A 21,777-nucleotide genomic window follows, 5' to 3' on the forward strand; every position below is an offset into this window, starting at 1 on the left:
CATTTGAACTTACCTTTGAGGAAACCGAATATGCTATATTCTTATTTTGCAGACCTCAAGGGAAATAAAGATTTCAGGAGCTATTGGACCCTGTGTGTCGCTCAATTCTAAAGGACCCTGTGTGTCTGAAAATGTAAGTTGTGTTTATTCTAAAAAGAAAATATAGGACCAGGAACTGTGGCTTGCACCTATAATCCCAGCTACTTGGGAGCCTGAGGCAGGAGGATTGCTTAAGCCCAGGAGTTAGAGACCAACCCAGGCAACATAGAGAGACCCTGTTCCCCACCCGTTATCCCCACCAAAAAAGAAAAAAAGAAGATACAGTGAATGCACAGGATAGCACCAACAAAAACTTGGGATGGCAGCCTATAGCATTCCTGTCAGAATTCTTATATTGGTTGTTTTATGTAGTTCAGCTTCCATTGGTATACCTCCATTCGTGGTTGCTCTTTCTGCATACCCTTTTCCCATCCACCCCTAATTAAAACTTTTGTACTGTCACCAGTCTTCTATTTTTTATGCCTAAATTATGTCTTGCCCCAGTGTACCTAAAAAAAAAAAACAGCTAATGATTTGGAAATCTGGGGACTTCTGAAAGTCAAAATTAGCTCTAAATTGATTTTTGTTACCAGAATTTTCAAAAAAGTAACCAAATTAGCCAGATTTGGAATTTCAGTTCTTTATGTTATTTTTATCCAATTTAATGGAAGTATAATGCACTGTAAAATGTAGCTGTAGAGAAGATGATGGGACAAATAATACAAACTGGGTAATCAACTTTAAAAATGGCAAAGCTAAAAAATTAATATATATAAGCAGTTTGCATGGTAAAGTTCTATCTATATCTATGAGGTTTTCTTGGGAATCAGAGTGCTTAACAATTCTCATCCAGAGAACATGTGTTCGTAAATGCATATATTATATGTTAAATCAGTTCCTCTTTATATAGATCAAGTAGTTGGATAGAAGGATAATGTTAGTTGCAACTACTTCATTAAATAGCATATGCTTTTATTTTTTATTTATTTATTTTTTGAGACGGAGTCTTGCTCTGTCGCCCAGGCTGGAGTGCAGTGGTGCCATCTCGGCTCACTTGCAGGCTCCGCCTCCTGAGTTCATGCCATTCTCCTGCCTTGGCTTTACGAGTAGCTGGGACTACAGGTGTCTGCCACCATGCCCAGCTAATTTTTTGTGTTTTTAGTAGAGACGGGGTTTCGCCGTTTTAGCCAGGATGGTGCCGATCTCCTGACCTTGTGATCCGCCTGCCTCAGCCTCCCAAAGTGCTGGGATTACAGGTGTGAGCCACTGTGCCTGGCCAAATAGCATATGTTTTTAAAGACAACAGTATGAAGAACTTATATTAATGCTTTTGTGATTTACTTAGCAAGAATTTGAATTTTACTTTTATTATGGAAAAATTATTTTGTTTTTATTATGTAAAAAATGCTTTATTTTATAATATACTTATAGTCTTAACATATTTTAAGCTCTTAACATCATTGAATTAGTTTGAAACATGACTTTTTTTCCTATGGTCTTTTTCCTTTTTCACCTTAATATAAAATTAATAAATGTGTCTCTAACTTTCAAAGATGCTTTATTTTATTTTACAGGAGATAGGAACAGGTGGCACATGTCAGTGGAAGATATGTGGACTTAGTCCCACTACAACCTTAGCCATATATTTTGAGGTTGTCAATCAGGTATGACTTTCTACATCTGAATATCAAAATGTACATTTGAATAAGTACTTACTTTAGACCATGAATAGTTCATATATTTTTTTCCTATAGTAGATATAACTGAAAATTTATTTTCTGTATTGGAATTTATATTTAAAAAAATTTTTTTTTATTTTTCAAGGCTAAACTCCTTGGTGAGAGGACATATTGTAATAGAAATGCAGGGAAACCTACGAACGCCAAACCTTGGATAGCCCAACTTTTAGTCTGTTTTCTTTCTTTCTTTCCTTTTGAATATAAACTTGAAGGATAAATGCAGTTACTTAAAATTCCCTTCTACTTACGCATTTTTGCAATTAGATGTCTAGCTTTTTCTAGTTGTCACAAAGTATATATGATACATGAGTCTTCCTACAAGAAGGTCTCATATGTCAAAATCCATAGAAAAAGTTTGGAAAGTAATCATATTTGGGAAGATTTTTTTTTTTTCTGCCACAGGAGGTAATTAATCACATTGAAGAATAATATAAATTACTGACTTATTTATTAATAATTTTTAGGCATAAAATGAACCATAAAATATTAACAATCAGCTTTCCTAAGGCAGGTGCAATAGTTTTTTTTTAAACATTAAAATTTATAAGAAATATATTGACTCTTATTGACAAAAGCAAAACAAAATGACACACAGAAACAAAGCAAGAATGTCTTGTCAGAAGGCATGAATAAAGTTTTCCTATTGACTACTTGTATTTCTTTCTGATGATAATTATTACATATTGCTATTAGTTTCTTCTCATTATTAATCTTTCATTGGTTGGTTGTTCATCATATGATTATGTTCCTAAAAGTTCTGCTTTCATCTTCTATACCTAGGGGACAAGGACTTAGCTCAATTTCTCTTTATCCAGTTACATGTTGAACATCTCAAATCTGAAACCTGAAATGTTTCAAAATCTGGAACTTTATGAATGCTGACATGACACTCAAAGAAAATGCTAATTGGAGAGCATTTTGGATTTTGGATTTTTGGATTTAGGGATGTTCAATTGGTATAAGGCAAATATTCCCAAGTTTGAAAAAATATAAAATCCAAAACATTTCAGGACCCAAGCATTTTGGATAAGGGATATCCAAACTGTGCAGTTTGGCTTAAATGACTTCACTTAGGTCTTGTCTTTTAATTTCTTTGTGCTCTTCCTTTTCTTTGTTCTTTCATGTCCCTCTGGCTTATATATTACTTGAAAATTGATTTCCTAGCAGGACTGACTTCTCTCATTCTTGAGTGTTTTCCTCCTCTCCCAAATTAATTTCTCCCTTCTGTGTGACAAATTATAACTGTTTTGAATGCATTGGAAATAAGTATCCTTCTAATCAATTTTAGAATGAATTATTTTTAGTGCTAGGACATGCAGCGTGTGATTATATGACAACAACATAGTAAAATTTGCTTAGGTTTTACTCCATTATATTTATACAGCATAATGCTCCAATTCCTCAAGGAGGGCGTGGTGCAATCCAGTTTGTGACTCAGTATCAGCATTCAAGTGGGCAGAGACGCATCCGAGTGACCACCATTGCTAGGAAGTAAGTTGTATTTGTTAAGAGATTTGATTTTCATATCACAACTATCTGGGTTGTGTTTCCAAAGTGGATTCCTATTTTGGGTGACATCCATGACTAGCAAGTGAATATTTGTGACTAATAGTATTTTATTTCTTTCTTTCTAACCCAGCTTATTTGCTACAATATTCATTACTAAGAACTGTAAGAGCAATTTTAAAAAGTACTTCTAAGGCACACCCTTCAAAATATTATTTACCTCATTCCTGTGAGAGGAGAAAAATCAAACATTTACCTATAATAGTCAATAATAATATATATAATCCATTATATATACGACAGCACATTAATTAATCACATTACTTTTCAACTAGTGATAAAAATTCTTAGCTATTTTTTTCAAGTTTTATTAGTCATTTAATTCATCTGTTAAGCCATTACTCAGCTTCTGCTTTGTGGAGTAGGTTCTGTTGTGGGAGAGTATGAATGCAGAAGCTGTGAACATACTTAGCCTCCTGCTATATGATGGTGTGGTATAGAGTAGTCCTCACACTGTCTGTGGTAAAAGACCACAGACAGTGGTTTTTTCCCTAATCCTTCGGGTACAGATGCTTGTATTAAATACAATAAAAATGAATTACTAGGAAAATGAAATTTTAAAAAGTGATATAAAACAAACTCCCTGTTTTATGTTATTAGATTAATAAGATACAAGATGGGCCGGGCGCAGTGGCTCAAGCCTGTAATCCCAGCACTTTGGGAGGCCGAGACGGGCGGATCACGAGGTCAGGAGATTGAGACCATCCTGGCTAACACGGTGAAACCCCGTCTCTACTAAAAAATACAAAAACTAGCTGGGTGAGGTGGCGGGCGCCTGTCGTCCCAGCTACTCGGGAGGCTGAGGCAGGAGAATGGCGTGAACCCGGGAGGCGGAGCTTGCAGTGAGCTGAGCTCTGGCCACTGCACTCCAGCCTGGGCGACAGAGCGAGACTCCAGCTCAAAAAAAAAAAAAGATACAAGATTATTCTGTGAAGTTGCTCAGTTTCTAAATATTTATTGTCAGTTCCTCTATTGACTTCATGGCACTGGTTCACGTACCACACTTTGACTAGCACTTTTTGAGACCACAAAAGGTAAAGTCTGTATCTAACAGATTCAATTATAGGGTAGTATTTTGTGTAACATAGTCATTTTCTAATTTGTTGTTATAGGCAGGGTCCCCAAAAGGGAATAAAAGGCCCAACAGATACCTTTTCTTATTCCTATCTTTGTGATAGATTCTCCAAATAAGGCATGTATTTGTTCATGTGCTCTTTGCCCAGGATTTGCAGAGACAACAAATTTAATTGAATTTAGTATGCTTCTTTTTATTAAGAATTAGGAATAAATTATTTCGCTGCTACTTTGGTATCTCTATATATTTGTGAAGTATAAAACAAAAGGAAAATAATTGTGGAATGAGTTTAGTTAGGAAGAGATTTTTAGATGAGGTGAATCTAGAAATGAACAGGCTTTGGTCTTTATTTCTATTTGTCTTGAACTTGGTTGTCTGGATAGGGAAAGTGTTGATCAGTAAACTTACCCAGTTTAGTCATGGCCTAGACAATGGACAAGAAAGGCATTGTAGCTCTCATTTTCATTAACTGTACTTAAGCTTTAGCTTCATTCTTGAAAATCTTAAGACTTTTGGTGAGTGATGGACATGAACACAACATTTGAACTGAGTATTAGTTGTATTAGATGATCTATTACTTAGCACAGGGTTGTACATAGGTTGACTGTCCTGTTCTGTTACCTTGCTTTGACTTCACGTCCTGGAACAATGTCACGGGGATACATTATTCATTTGAAGAAAAAATGTCAACTGAACCTTCCCTTAGATTTGTTGAGATTTCAGATAAGGAACTTGGAAGTACTGATTCTTGGCAAACTTCTCAGTTTATTTATGCCTCTCAACATGTGTGCACGCACACCACACACACGTGCGCGCACACATTAAATTTGACATTCAGAACGTTTGTCGTTTGTTTAAGGAAACAACAACATACCAAATGAGGGAGTTTTTACATTTTACAAAGTCACTGGTTTATACTACTCAAAAATGTCTTGGAAGACAAAGTCTGAGCAACTGATCCAGATTAAAGGATACTAAAGAAACATTACCACTAATGTCAATGTGTGATCCTGGACAAAATGTGATGTCAGGGAAAAATTTTGCTTTAGAAGCTATTATTAGACAATTGGGGAAATATGAATATGGTCTCTTTCTATATGATAATAACATTATATCAGTGTTAGGTTTCACCAATTTAATAATTGGAGCTATATAAGATAATTTTTTGTTCTTAGGAGATAGACACTGAAGTATTTCGGGCAGAAAGTCATAATATCTCCAACTTAATCTAGAAAAGTTCAGCAAAAAATGTGTATATAAATGGAGAGAGAGAATGATAATGCAGATGTGTTAAAATGCTAACAATTGATCAATCTAGGTGATGGATATATAGGAGTTTATTCCACTCTTCTTACTGTCTTTATGTTTGAAATATTTTTAAAATGAAAAGTTTTAAAAGGTTACATTACTCTTTCAAGAGACAGGGTGCTGTCTTGTGAGAAATATCATGGGCTTATATATTTTCAGTTTACACAGAATTTATGAGGCTATTTGTAGAGAGATATGTGTGTTATGGTGCCATTTATAGCATTGTGTCTTACCAAAAGCATCCATCTTTTCAAGTTAACTTATCCCAACCATTTCCAATGATCAGAGCATCTTGTTTTTTTTTTGTTGTAGTTGTGTGTGTGTGTGTGTTTTTTTTTTTAAACTAGGACTGTGACTATAGGGGCCTAGACAAGTGTTTTTATTAAGTGAATAAGCCATATGAAAATAAAGGCTCCTGAGAAGACAAAGTTACTCTATTTTTCATATAGAAAATAACTTTGATCCAGGAATTTTGGTTTAAACTAGTTGTAAGAATCACAGTGAAGGGGTATGGGAAATGTAGAATACCGATTTTTACAATGTCAAGAAGCCCTTTAAACTTGACTTTAAGAACATACCTTTTAATTTATGTCTAAACAAATAATAAGTAGTAAATTTGCATGTGTTCACTTGGAATGTATATCCTCTATTGCACCATTATATTTTCAGAATAAAAAAAATCACCTTCATAGTTCAGTTTAAAGCAAATAAATATGGTCATTCAAGTTTGGAAAGTACTGATTCAAACAGTGTTGTTTTTAATTCTTTGATTTTTAAAATTAAAATTAAAATAATTAATAAAACACTAAACCAAACTATTAGTATAATCATGAAGTCTTTAAATTGCATTAAAACATAACTTTCAAAATTACTAATGTCTTCTTTTACACATTCTCATTCTTTTTTGCTTCTTACTGTTTACTACACTGAGATAATTCACACGTTTCAACCATCTGGGAAACATTTAATAATTATTTGCTTATTGAAAGAAAATTAAAAATACAGAAAGAAGGGAGAAGAGTTTTAAACGTGCTACTGCCTGAATTCCCTTAGGATCACTCTTACATGTAAAAGTGGTTCAGCATTTATTTTCAAGAAGTCTATAAGTATGTCTGGCCAGTCACTATATCTGAAATATTAAACAAACAAACATAAAATGTATTGCTGAGTCTACCTAGGATCAGTTTGACTAGATTGGATTTATACAGCATTTGGATTTAATAAATTGCTGCTATTTTATGTGTAATATCAAATTATTCCCTTAGACTGAAATTTTTACTTGTTAACTTTTCATTGGTTTTAGGCAGTGTATTAACATGCAAATAAAAGAATACAAAGTAATTTTAATTACTTGATTTTTATCACTAATGATTGAAAGACCAATGAGAAACTTCTGACAATTCATTTTCCAGTGGAATAAACAAGAATTACTTAGGTTGAGAGAAAACCTTTATTTTTATATAGTTTGTATTTCTATATTTAAATACAAAATTATTTTTTAAAATTTAATTTAAAAAAATTAAATGAAATTTTAAAGTTGGATATAGGGACTTGCATATCTGTGTGTGGGGACACACATATATGCAATTATTTTTACTCGTAAAAATCTTTTATTGGCCAAGTGTGGTGACTCATGCCTATAATCTCAGTGCTTTGCGACGGCTGAGGCAGGAAGATCACTTGAGTCCAGGAGTTGGAGACTAGCCTGGGCAACATAGTGAGACCTTCGTCTCTAAAAAAATGGTTTTAAATTAGCTGGGTATGGTGGTCCGCGCCTGTAGTCCTGCTACTCAGAAGCCGGAGGTGCGAGGATTGCTGGAGCCCAGGAGTTTGAGGTGAATCATGATTGTGCCACTGGAACCATGATCATGCTACTGCATTCCAACTTGGGTGATAGAATGAGACCTTGTCTCTTAAAAAAATCTCTCTTTTTTTTTAAACTTCCTTATTTTATGTCTTTAAAGTTTTTTTTTTTTTTTTTTTTTTTTGAGACAGTTTTGCACTGTCACCCGAGCTGGAGTGCAGTGGCGCCATCTTGGCTTACTGCAGCCTCTGTTTCCCAGGGTAAGGCAATTCTCGTCTCCAGAGTAGCTGGGATTACAGGCATGTGCCACCATGCCTGGCTAATTTTTGTATTTTTAGTAGAGACAGGGTTTCACCATGTTGCCGAGGCCGATCTTGAACTCCTGAGCTCAAGCAATCTGCCTGCTTCAGCCTCCCAAAGTGTTGGGATTACAGGCGTGAACCACTGCAACCAGCCTAGAGATAGGGTCTTGCTGTTTCTCAGGCTGAACTCAAACTTCTGGGCTTAAGTGATTCTCCCACCTTAGCTTCCTGAATAACTGGGACTATAGATATGTGCCACCATGCCGACTGGACTAGTAAAAAGTCTTAATGTTTTAAGGAATGTGGTTGGAGAGCTGCCTTTACACTTACTTTGGAAGATTTCTTTAGGTTTGGTTATATTTTTCTGAAAATAAATGCTATACCAAAACTGCTATTAGTGATTTTAAAAAATGCTAGTTTGAGCCTGATGCAGTGGCTCACGCCTGTAATCCCAGCACTTTGGGAGGTTCAGGTGGATAGATTGCCTGAGCTCAGGAGTTGAAGACCAGCCTAGGCAACATGGTGACACCCTGTCTCTACTAAAATACAAAAAAGTTAGCCAGAGCTTGTAGTCCAGCTACTCGGTAGGCTGAGGCACGAGAATTGCTTGAACCCAGGAGGCAAAGGTTGTAGTGAGCTGAGATCCCTCCACTGCACTCCAGCCTGGGTGACAGAGCAAGACTTCGTCTCCAAAAAAAAAAAAAAGCTAATTTGTTTAAGTAATATTGGAATTTTGAAATATCAAAGTAGGCTGGGCGTGGTGGCTCATGCCTGTTATTCCAGCACTTTGGGAGGCCTAGGTAGGCGGATCACTTGAGGTCAGGAGCTCAAGACTAAACTGATGAACATGGCAAAAGCCCCTCTCTACTAATATCACGGGAATCAGGAGACTGGAGAGACCAGTAGGTGGAATAGGAGGATTTTATTGAGTGCACGTAGACCCAGTGGATTAACATCCAAAGACTGGGCCCCAAGCAAAGGCAGGGCTTGGCTTATATACACACTTTTGAAAGGGGGTTGACTAGTTTGAAACAAGCTTATGGTGGCGTGAAGCGTAGTGGCGTGAAAGCTCATTTACAGAGGCAGAACAAAGGCAGTTAATTAAACTGTGACAGTTCATAATGCAGGCTTATGAGTGACTCTTGCTGTGTAGCCTGGATGGCTGTTATCTAGCTTTGCTCGAGGGCCTTGCACAGGCTTATCTCATAACCTTTGCTATGGCGCCTAGATGGTTGCAATCCAGGCCCACTCAGGCATGTCTTGTGACCTTTGCTGTGTTGCTCAGATAAAACAGACTACTTGAAGTTGCTAGTTATAGAAAACAGGAATCTGTAAACTCATAGGTTTACTCATATCATAAGAGAGAGGAAAATTTGTTTCTCTTCTCCCTATATTTGAGGGAGTGCTGGGAGAGTCTCCAGAGCACATTCCTTTGAGCCCTGGCTTCTTGGATAATGTTATCGATACTTTCCCTGGATCTGGGCTTTGCCCGTTACTGCCTTTGGGATGAGTTAGCCTAACACCTAAAGCTTGTTTCCTTCTCTTTTTAATTTTATCTTTCTTTCTTTGTTTAATATCCTGCCTCACTAAAAATATAAAAAAATTAACTGGAATGGGTGGCAGGCGCTGTAATCCCATCTACTTGGGAAGTTGAAGGAGGAGAATTGCTTGAACCCAATAGGCAGGTGTTGCAGTGAGCCAAGATCTCACCACTGCACTACAGCCTGGGCAACAGAGCGAGATTCTGTCTCAAAGAAAAGAAATATTGAAGTAGTTTTTGTATCTTTTATCTTTTAAATGTAAATTTGCATGGTAGCCAACTATGACATTGTGGATATAATAATTCAGCAGCATTTCTATGCTTTCTTATTGTCTTTAGCTGGGCAGATGCTCAAACTCAAATCCAAAACATTGCTGCATCTTTTGACCAGGAGGCAGCTGCCATTCTTATGGCCCGACTAGCAATATATAGAGCAGAAACAGAAGAAGGTCCAGATGTGCTTAGGTGGCTGGACAGACAGCTCATTCGACTGGTAAGAAGTAAACACTGTACTTTTCTAAATTTGTATGCTTTTATTTATAGTAAATGTTTGTTGCGTAATCTCTTTCAAAGTACTTAACAGTGTATCTGAAATACTGTGTGAGAAACTCCTATTCAAATTACTGAGACAGTAGCACAGTAATGAATAGTAGAATTCAGTAATCTCTTCCAGTAAACTAGATTGCCTTTTTCCTTAAAATCTAAGAGTGACAATTTAGTAACCTATTATTTTTCTATTCTTATTGGCTGGAATGAGGTTAGTTCCAAATTTAATTCTATATTATTGTAACAATTTTTATTGCTTTTTAACATATTTCTTCATTGCTGTGGCTTTAGTTTCTTACTTTCATTTTAATGGAACTGTTATGTATGCATCTTTTAAAAGAAATTAGGCCAGGAATGGTGGTTAATGGCAGTAATCCCAGCACTTTGGACCAGGAGTTCAAGATCAGCCTGGGCAACATGGTGAAACCCCCATCTCTACAAAAAATACAAAAAAATCAGCCAGGCGTGGTGCTGTGTGCCTGTAGTCCCACCTACTCCAGAGACTGAGGTAGGAGAATCACTTGAGCCCAGGAGGTTTGAGGCTGCAGTGAGCTGTGATCATGCTGCTGCATTCCAGCCTGGGCAACAGAGTGAGACCCTGTGTCAAAAAAGAAATGAACCACGGTAGAAAAATTATACTTATTAACATGCAAAATACAGACAAGTCTGTATTATCTGGTTCTAGATTACCAACGCGCAGGCTAATAAAGTTATTAGTAGCATTGATTTACTTGGGTTTTTAACATGCCGGAACACCATTACTGTACTTGCATTATGACATAGAGCACTTTATTAAGCTTAGTTCCTTTTTTGTTTTTTTTTCCGAGACAGGGTCTCACTTTGTCACCCAGGCTGGAGTTCATTGAGATGATCGTGGCTCACCATAGCCTTGACCTCTCCTGTTCAAGTGGTCCTCCCACCTCAGCCTCCTGAGTAGCTGGGACTGCAGACACACACCACCACACCTGGCAAATTTAGAAATTTTTTGTAGAGATGGAGTCTCCTTGTGTTGCCTAAGAGAGGTCTCGAACTCCTGGGTTTAAGTGACTCTCCTACCTCATTCTCCCAAAGTGTTGGGATTACAGGCGTGAGCCACCATGACCATACCTGGCTAATTTAAAAAAAATTTTGTAGAGACTGGGTCTCACTATTTTGCTCAAGGTAGTCTCAAACTGCTATGCTCAAGCACCCCTACCACCTTGGTCTCCCAGAGTATTGGGATTTTACGAGCATGAGCCACCACACCCAGCTAAGCCCTGTTCTTAATGCTCCATTTTTAGTCAGCAACCTCTGGCTTATTAATTGTTTGAAGGTACTTCTTTATGCACTCTTTAGCTTAAATACCCTGTTGAGAACTCTATTTGCTGAGCTATCGAATTTCTGTGTCTGGTGTTTTTTGTGTTGTTGGTGTAGGTTTTCATGTAATTTTAAAAATTCTTGAGTGAACTAGATTTGTTTTAAAAAGCTACCTGTTTTTGTAGCATCATTCATAACTTTTTGCATTTCACCTCCAAGAGTTTTTTTATACTAGTACCTCTTTGAGAAAAGCAGCTTTATGACAATATTACCTTAAAAACAAGAGAGAGTAAATCTCTCACAGGGTCCACTATTGATGGGACACTATTAGCACAAATGCCAACACAGTTCCTTCAAGGTGAATCTTTTGTTTCCAGATAGATATAACACTAAATGTATTTTGACCCTTGCTTATTTAGGACGGCAGAAAAGATTCTCTTTGTAGCAGAAATTTTCCTTGAATTACACTGTTATTTAGAAATCTGACATGACATCAGTGAAACTTGTTAATTTGTCAATCTGTAGACAATCTGTTTTTTTCAGCTTATTATACACAGATGTCTCCAGCATCATGTGACATGTCATCAGTGCTTTGACTTATTGTACTGGTTTAAATGGGACCTTTTCAATTTCTCAGACTATATCTTTTTTTTTTTTTTTTGAGACGGAGTTTGACTCTTGTTGTCTAGGCTGGAGTGCAATGGTGCAACCTTGGCTCACTGCCACCTCTGTCTCCCAGGTTCATGCAATTCTCCTGCCTCAGCCTCTGGAGCTGCTGGGATTACAGGCGCACACCACCATGCTGGCTAATTTTTTGTATTTTTAGTAGAGATGGATTTCACCATGTTGGCTAGGCTGGTCTTGAACTCCTGACCTCAGGTGGTCCACCTGCCTCGGCCTCCCAAAGTGCTGGGATTACAGGCGTGAGCCACTGCATCTGGCCTCAGACAGCATCTTGTCTGAGCATTTTCACTTACTATGATTTTACATATTGGCAATATTCTTTTCTCAACAACTGTGTGACTTTTCCTTTTCTAGATAATAAGTTGTGCTCTGAAATAGCTTGCTTCCTTAGTTTTTTCCACTAATTGTGACTTTGTCTCAACAAATGCTTTATTGTTTAGAGATTCTAAAAGCTGCTTGGTGTAGTTATCACCTTTTGCTAGTCAAATGGCTGTGATTTGTAGTAAAGGGCTTTTTCCATTTTGCCAGAGGCATTGCTGAATTTGTAGGTTGTCACATATGACACAAAATTGAATAGTACAACTTGGATTACTGTCCCCTGTAAAACCCACTGATTTTCTTGTTAAGGTGGATTTTTTGTGTGTTTCCCTTGTTGCATGAGTACACTGAAATGACTCAGATGATTGTAATTCTTCAGAATTATCAGGATTCTCTGGAGATTTATGTCTAGAATTGTTTTCTTTTATATCTTTTATCTCACACCTCAACTTCAAGATTTTTTTTTTTTTTCAACTTTTAAGTTCAGGCATACACGTGCAGGATGTGCAGGTTTTTTATATAGGTAAACATGTGCCATGGTGGTTTACTGCATAGATATCCCATCACCCAGGTATTATAGGCCAGCATCTATTAGCTGTTCTTCCCAATGCTCTCCCTCCCCTCACTCCCCACAGGTGCCCAGTGTGTGTTGTTGCCCCTCATGTGTCCATGTGTTCTCATCAGTCAGCTCCCACTTGTAAGTGAGAGCATGTGGTGTTTGCTTTTCTATTCCTGTGTTAGTTTGCTGAGGATAATGGTTTCCAACATCTGTGTCCCTGCAAAGGACATGATCTGGTTCCATTTTTTTTTTTTTTTTTTGAGACGTAGTCTCACCCTGTCACCCAGGTTGGAGTGCAGTGGGACGATCTCGGCTCACTGCAACCTCCTCCTCCAGGTTCAAGCAATCCTCCTGCCTCAGCCTCCCAAGTAGCTGGGATAACAGGTGTGCGCCACCACACCCAGGTGATTTTTTTTGTACTTTTAGTAGAGACAGCATTTCACCATGTTGGCCAGGCTGTTGTTGAACTCCTGGCCTTGAGTGATCTGCCTGTCTTGGCCTCCCAAGTGGTGGGATTACAGGTATGAGCCACCACACCCAGCTAATCTTGTTCCTTGTTATGTCTGCAGAGTATTTCGTGGTGTATATGTACCACATTTTCTTTATTCAATCTATTGGTGAGCATTTAGGTTGATTCCATGACTTTGTCTCACACCTCAGTTTCAAAAATTGCCACACTGTTTGACATGTTTGTAAAACATAAACACTAATGTAAAACAGAGGGGCCTAGTAATTAATTAAACGAGATGACTGCAAAAAGTACAAAATTACATAAACCTCACAACGTACTTTACTTCTAATTTACACATTCTACATTTTGCAGCATTTACAACAGCAGCAGGGCAGTTGGGGCTAGAGACCAGATGAGTCTTGTGACCCCATTTTATGATAATGACTGAAGGAAGCAAGGGTTTATCTGTCATGTTAAAGATGTCCAAAACAGATATGGTGCCAGCACCAATTTGGCTCTCTAATGCACACTGTCTCCAAAACAGTACACAAAAAATGATGTTTCTTTTTAATTGAAGTTACTCTAGTAAGTCATCAAGGAAAAGAAAACACTTATATTACTATGTTAAATTGAGGCAAAGAAATTTGTTAGTATGATTTCTTAGATTTTTTATTAGGAAAAAACTTATAAAAGTTTTAATACCTAAACTGTATTTACTTTTTCTCTATTTGTGTTGCTGTTGTTGTAATAGCTAAAAATTCAGCAGTGAAGTTATTAGTACAAGAAAATGAGTCTCCTAGAATAGCTACTGAAACTAAAGTGCGTTATCACCTAAGTCATTTATCACATAAGATATTGGTATCCACACATGATTTACTGCCCCTATTCTCAGTCTCTTGTTCAGATCCATTGTGCATCCAACTTCAGGGATCTGTTCTCCTTCCTTCCTCCCCTCCCTCCCTCCTTTCCTCCTTTCCTCCTTTCCTCCTTTCCTCCCTTCCTCCCTTCCTCCCTTCCTCCCTTCCTCCCTTCCTTCCTTCTTTCCTTCTTTCCTTCCTTCCTTCTTTTGAGATGGGGTCTTGCCATATTACTTACCCAGGCTGGACTTGAACTCCTGGGCTCAAGTGATTCTCCCACCTCAGCCTCCCGAGGAGCAGGAACTACAGGCCTGTGCCACTGCTACTGGCTTCCTTTTTGACTCCTGGCCTTTTCTGTTTCACGACTTAAAATTAATGGCTGATTCATCTTTGAAACCTTGGGTTTACCCCTCAACCACTAATTGTATTCTCCCTTTAGCCGCATTGCTAGCCATCATGGGTAAACATTTCATCTAATCAGACTTGGCCCAGGAAATCTTCTGTCTTAAGACTATTGAGACTTTCCCTGCAAGCCAGGTTTTCTCTTGCTGCACTAATGGGATGAAGCACTTTAGTTTTGCTGTTTTTACAGATACCACTTTTGTCATGACCATTTTCTTATAGAGGTTAGGCATTGACCTCTAGGGTCCTTTTACGTGGCTGCCTTTATACATAAATAATTACTGAATTAGAGAAGGAATTAGCCTTTTTGTAAGGGATGTTATTTTCCTCAAGAAAATCATATTACTGTTGTTTTATCTGCCCAGTTTTATTACTTCTGAATAACTCAAATAGTGGGTCTTGGATATACCTTCTTTATGCTTCAGTCTGTTTCCCATTGGTATTAGTGTTTTGGTTGGGTTGTAAATAAGGACTGCTCCTCATGACTCAAGTAGTTGATACTAGAGCATTTTACAGATGTTCAAAAACACTGTTTTTTTCTTTTTCGAGACAGGATCTTACTTTGTCTCCCAGGCTGGCTTGCATTGGCATGATCATGGCTTACAGAGTAGCCTCAACCGCCTAGGCTCAAGCAATCCTTCTACCACAGCCTCTCGAGTAGCTGGGACTATAGTCATGTGCAACCATGCCTGGCTAATTTTTAAATTTTTTTGTAGAGACAGGATCTCATTGTGTTGCCCAAGATGGTCTCAAACTCCTGGGCTCAAGTGATCCTCCTGCGTTGGCTTCCCAAAGTGCTCAGATTCTCAGATTATAGGCATGAGTCACTACACCTGGCTCAAAACTTCTTTTTTTTTGAGATAGAATCTTGCTCCGCCACCCAGGCTGGAGTCCAGTGGCGCGATCTTGGCTCACTACAACTTCTGCTTCCCGGATTCAAGTAATTCTCTTGCCTCAGCCTCCCAAGTAGCTGGGATTACAGGCGTGCACCACCATGCCTTGCTTATTTTTGTATTTTTAGTAGAGACAGGGTTTCACCATGTTGGCCAGGCTGGTCTTGGACTCCTGACCTTGTGATCCACCTGCCTCGGCCACCCGAAGTGCTGGGATTACAGGTATGAGCCACTGCGCCTCGCCAAAAATTTTTTTTTTTTTTTTTAATAGAGATGGAGGTCTTGCTATTTTGTTCAGGCTGATCTCGAACTCCTAGGCACAAACAGTCCTCCTGCCTTGGCTTCCCAAAGTGTTGGAATTACAGGCATCAGTCACTGTGCCAGCCTTTTTGGTGTTTCAGGGCACATGTTGAGCTTTTTTGTTGTTATCTAAGAGCTCTTTATTTGTTGTGAGAGACACTTAGTTAAAAAATATCCAAATATTTTAAGGTGAGTTATTAATTACATTGGGGCAATGTGGTGTTTGTTTCTGAAATTTAATGTTTTTTCTTTGGTTTTGTCTCTTGGTAAGTCTATAAGTAATACTATAATTTTATCCTTTATCAAGTATCTGCTTCCTGATGATTGGTAACTTCTTGTAAACAGAATATTTATAGGCAACAGTGTTAGCTCTTATTCCAGGAAATAAATTACTAACACATTTTATTTTATTTAGTGTCAGAAATTTGGAGAATATCATAAAGATGACCCAAGTTCCTTCAGATTTTCAGAAACTTTCTCCCTTTATCCACAGGTAAGTAGATAAAAGATGCGTATTCTTTTCTTTTCTGTTTTTTTTTTCTTTTTTAGAGACAGGCTGTCACTGTGTCACCCAAGCTGAAGTGTAGTGGCTCCATCATAGCTCACTGTAACCTGGAACTCCAGGGCTTACCTGAGTAGTCAGGACTACAGGTGTGTACCACCATGCCCAGCTAATTTTTTTTGGTAGGGATGGTTTCCTGCTATGTTGCTCAGCCTGGTCTCGAACTCTTAGCCTCAAAGAGTCCTTCTGTCTTGGCCTCCCAGAGTGCTAAGATTGCCACACCCAGCCAGACCCATATTCTTTTCTTGTGTGGCCAGTAGCATTGAGCCTCATTTTTCCTTTTTTATTGCTCTTTTTATAGTACCTATTTTATTGGGTTATTCTTTTTGTTAGGTAACTTTGAGATAGCTAAGAAATTAATATTGTGCTGTGAGTAGTTGGTGAAAAGTATATAGTATTTTTATATTGGCCTTGCACATAGTCATTTATTTGTGGTGAATAGAGACTTACACTGGAACCCTGCAGTGGACAGAATTAGGTGTCAGGCTGGTTAGTTTTCCATTTGACATAAGGGTACCTAATTATAGTCGTACCAGAAGGACTTCATCTGAGGTTATTTTACCAGTTAGCTAGTCTTACAGTATAGTATCATCACCTGAGAACAATTTTATGGGGCCAGACTAGATAAATAGAAAAGAAACTAATTTGATTTACCTTACAGAATATTTCCACCTGGAGCAGTGGAAGCTCTCCCTCCATCCTCTTGTTGATTTGATAGATATTTGTAAGTCTCTGTGTTCACAGTACTATGTGCAAGGAACTTTAGGAGGATACAGGTGACTGAGATGGATCCCTCTTACAAGGAGCTTTTAGTCTAAAGGGCGAGATGTGAAATGGATGATTTTATATATCTTTTGAAGGAGGAGGTGGCCTTTTAGCTTAACTTAAAAGGGTGATTAATATTGAGATGTGGAAATTCTTATTTTTGCCCATGAGAACTTTGTTTAAAGCATCAGCTTTCTTTTTCAGAGCTGCTCTGTTTTTTGGTTGTTTTTTTGTTTTGAGGATCCTTTATTGTTGATTAATCTATAACTCAGAAACTCCATGCTTATAGAGGGGAGACTTCCCTAAAACCTCTGGTGAGATTTTGGAGAACCAGGAAAAGGCAAGGTCTACTTGTCTTAAGGCATGTAAAATTCTTTGTTTTGTCATTTTTGTAGCAGAAACTAATAGGAAAATGATTGAGGACATTAGCCTAAGTATTTGACTAAGTATCTCCACACTTTCCTTTCTTAATCTTCTCTCCCTGCCTCAAGCCTTCTTGTTGGGCTTTTAGATCTTCAGAGAGATCTGGACATTTCCATCTTTCTCCCTTTCCTGGAAATAGGAAGCAGAGGACCCTGGAATACATTTTGTCTTGGGTTTTCAAAGTCTGATAGTCTTGTAAAAGATGGCATAGACCAAATTTAAGGGAAATCTTCATCCCCAAAATATTACCTAACATTTACCAATTAGTCATTTCTGTGAGTAAACAGGAATGACTGAAGTAGTAAGGGATGCAAGAGCCTCTCAATGAATTATGGATCCTGAAAACAAAATAGGAATGAGAATTTCAGTGAGTGACATGTTGGGAGAAAACTGTTGAGTGAGTCCCAGACAGGAGCAACGTGTAGGCACTTGGGACCTGAGGGTTGGAGGAATTTAAGAGAAGTGTCTAAAGACAAGTGGGAATACTTTCTGGCTGATCTTAATCAGTTTTATCAAAGACCCAATGTAGCTATCCATTATTCAGGTCTAACTCAGACTCTTTGATTTCTTTCATGTAAGGAGTAGGTAGAGGGGAAGAAAGTGAAAGGAGAAAGAAGCAGTGAAACAAAATCTGGAGAATGTTTCTTAGGTATAGGGAAAACGTTAAATATTAAGAAATTGTATGGGTATATATGCGTGTGTGTGTGTGTGTGTGTGTGTGTTTTATATCAGTGTAGACCCTTCCCAGTACAATTTTTAAGTCATTGTTTTAGTTCTCATGCTGCTAATAGACATACCTGGGACTGGGTAGTTTATAAAGGAAAGAGGTTTGTTTATTTATTTATTTATTTTTGAGACAGAGTCTTACTCTGTCACCTAGGCTGGAGTGCAGTGATGCCATCTCAGCTCACTGCACCCTCTGCCTCCCTGGTTCAAGCAATTCTTGTGCCTCAGCCTCCCGAGTAGCTGGGTTACAGGCATGTGCCACCACATCTGGCTAATCTCTTTTTGTAATTTTAGTAGAGATGGGGTTTCACCATGTTGGCCAGGCTGGTCTTGAACTCCCAACCTCAGGTGATTCACCTGCCTCAGTCTCCCAGAGTGCTAGGATTACAAGCGTGAGCCACCATGCCTGGCCAAGAGGTTTAATTGACTCACAGTTCCACATGGCTGGGGAGGACTCACAGTCATGGCGGAAAGCTAAGGGGAAGCAAGACACATCTTAGGGGAACTCCCATTTATAAAACCGTCAGATCTCCTGAGACTTACCACCACAAGAACAGTATGGGGGAACTGCCCCCCGACATGATTCAGTTCTCTCCACCTGGCCCTGCCTTGACAAGTAAACTTGAATTGACAATTCAAGGTGAGATTTGGGTGGGGACACAGTCAAATCGTATCAGCCATATAAAAAGTAGAAAATCTGTAATTTATTTTTATATCTTCTTAGAATCTTTTGGTGTTGGTAATGAGTAGTAATAAAAAAGCCCAAAGATATGGTCAGAGTGAGGAGGATTAAAAACAAAGAATGGTCATGGTTTACTACCTGGCACCAGCCTCTGAATAACTTAGATTTGAGCAAGGTGTTTTTGTCTTTTTTTTTTTTCTTTTAAATACAGACAAGGTCTTGTTATGCTGCCTAAACTGGTCTCCAACTCCTGGGCCTCAAGCCATCCCAGAGTGTTGGGATTACAGGTGTGAGCCACCATGCCCAGCCATCCTTTTCTTACTTTAACTTAAAATTTTTGTTTTCTTTCTTTCTTTAATTTTTTTCTTGTAGAATTTTATTTATTTATTTATTTATTTATTTATTTATTTATTTATTTTTGAGATGGAGTTTTGCTCTTGTTGCCTAGGCTGGAGTGCAATGGCGCAATCTCGGCTCACTGCAACCTCCACCTCCTGGGTTCAAGCAGTTCTCCTGCCTCAGCCTCCTGAGTACCTGGGATTACAGGCATGCGTCACCACGCCCGGCTAATTTTTTGTATTTTTAGGAGAGATGGGGTTTCTCCATGTTGGTCAGGCTGGTCTCGAACTCCCGACCTCAGGTGATCCACCCTCCTTGGCCTCCCAAAGTGCTGGGATTACAGGCGTGAGCCACTGCGCCCGGCCAGAATTTTATTTTTAGGCTGCTGATAAATTTCATGAATAGGATTCCTTTCTGAGGGATATAAATTCTTGTAATAAGATGTTTTGTTATGTTGTTAATAGTTTGTAATCAAATGTTTTTGCTAATAGTAAACACCTGTTGTAATATTAAAATCAGTAACAACTATCTCACATGTTTATCTTACAGTTTATGTTTCATTTAAGAAGATCTTCTTTCCTGCAAGTTTTTAACAATAGTCCTGATGAGAGTTCATATTATCGTCACCATTTTATGCGTCAGGATCTGACCCAGTCTCTAATTATGATTCAGCCTATCCTGTATGCGTATTCTTTTAGTGGACCGCCAGAGGTAAGAGGGACAGAAAAAAATAAATTGGTCTTGTTATTGCAATGTGTGGCATTAAAAAAGTGAAAAAAACTGAAAAAATAGATATAGTTACTAAATATAAGAATTTAGATGAATGGGCATCTCAACCTATTTATATATTCACTTAAAATATTTATGAATGTTTACTATATGCTAGATACCACGTAGGCTGTATTAGAAGATTCTTAAATTTTTTTTTTTTTTTTTAATGAGATGGAAGAGACTTTTAGATCATTTTGTCCAGCCATTTGGTTGATCAAATCCTCTAAAGCATATGATTATTCTTTGTGTCTTTAACAATGTCCAGAAGTGATTATGATTCTGTAGACTGTAGCTTATTCCAGAATTTAGTGTCTATGACAGTTATGACATTCTGTCTAAACAAAGTCTCTTGTTTTAATCTCATTCCAAAACATACAAAATAGTTGACTGTAAAGACATATGCTTAGAAGATTGATAAAGTTATCCATTTAACCTTCTTAGCAGACTGTTCCACTTATTTTAAACTGTTAGCAAATGAACCATTTTTCCATTCTATAGTTAAAATGGTCTGTTTTACTACTTGAAAGTATGTAGTTACTGTATTTGAAAATACTTTAGTAAGGTCAATATAAAGAGAATATTTAAAATATCTATTGATTAATGATCCCTCATGATACTATTATTCACGGTTTTGTAAAATAATGGGCAAAATGTTTATTTCGTTACAATTTTTTTTTGTAATTTGTCAAATAGTTTCTATTTTTCTAGGAAAATATATACTTTTAATATGTTGGTTTGGCTGTATGGATTTTGGCCTCATATTCTTTGAATCAGGAATGTTTTAGAAATAACCTTTTTTTCTTCTGAGTAATACACATACATTGTAGACATCTGAAAAATGTAGAATAGTGTTTAGAAGAAAATTGGAATCCCACTATCCCTAGTGCCTGCTCCCATTAAATTTCAGCCTTTTCATTTAATCCATGAATCCTATCAGCTTCATTTTCTTAGCGGTTTGCTTTTGGAGTTACCTTCTTTCTGTCCTATGTCATTACTTTCTGTCCATCTGGATCATTCTTATTAAATAACATAGAAACCATAACAACACTCATGTTTACAAAAAACAGACAAAACCCGCCCACCATGACCCATGCTTTCTATAACTACCACCCCATTTCTCTGCTCCTGGTGAGAGTTGAACTCAAAAAAGTTATTTGTTGTTTATACTTTCTCACCTCACATTGTCTTCTCAACCTATGTAAGTAAGACTTTTGTCCCTAACATTATATTGAAATGGCTCTTTTAAAGACCACCAGTGTCCTACATCTCACCATAGCTCTCAACAGTATTTACCTAGTCCTCACTAGTACTCAGTCCTTGAAAACCTTTTGCCCTAGGCTTCTGTGACACCTACTATACCTTCCTGGTTTTCCTCTTACTCACTTACTGTTCCTTCTCAGTCTTTTCCTAGCTTTTCCCTTTCAGACTTCTAAGTGTTGACATGCTTAAGGGATCAATCTTCTGGCTTTCCATGTCTTCCTTCTCTCTCAGTCATGTAGTCTAATCCCATTGCTTTAATTACCATCTTTGTACATGTGAGACCTAAATTTATGTCATCAGTTTAGACTACTCCCTTTCATTTCATATGCAGAATTATTTTCCCATGTGCTCCAAATTTGCTCTATCCCAGGCCTTTCCCCATTAGGCTTAGGAGTTATCCTTGAGTTCTTCTTGACATAACTCTATTTTTAAATTGTTTTTTACCTCAGATTAAAGAGATTCCTTAAAAAATTAAAGTACACTATAAGAATTCATAATAGCAAGAGATGTTAAGTAATAAAATACAAATTTGAAATTTAGGCCATGTGTAGTGGCCTAAATTTCAAATTT

At 37.7% G+C, this 21,777-nt stretch overlaps 1 protein-coding gene across 1 annotated transcript in view; it reads left to right on the forward strand.

The window, feature by feature from the left end:
• The window catches only part of SEC23A (Sec23 homolog A, COPII coat complex component), a 74,063-nt gene that overhangs the window by 40,885 nt on the left and 11,401 nt on the right, over positions 1-21,777 (forward strand). The window contains exons 11-16 of the mRNA XM_023189626.2: positions 53-133; positions 1,614-1,703; positions 3,163-3,269; positions 9,713-9,866; positions 16,095-16,172; positions 19,726-19,887. Of these exons, the coding sequence (XP_023045394.1) occupies positions 53-133; positions 1,614-1,703; positions 3,163-3,269; positions 9,713-9,866; positions 16,095-16,172; positions 19,726-19,887 (672 nt within the window). The remainder of the gene's footprint in view (positions 1-52; positions 134-1,613; positions 1,704-3,162; positions 3,270-9,712; positions 9,867-16,094; positions 16,173-19,725; positions 19,888-21,777) is intronic.

This window comes from Piliocolobus tephrosceles, chromosome 6 (assembly GCF_002776525.5).
Source record: "Piliocolobus tephrosceles isolate RC106 chromosome 6, ASM277652v3, whole genome shotgun sequence".
Taxonomy (NCBI): Eukaryota; Metazoa; Chordata; class Mammalia; order Primates; family Cercopithecidae; genus Piliocolobus; species Piliocolobus tephrosceles.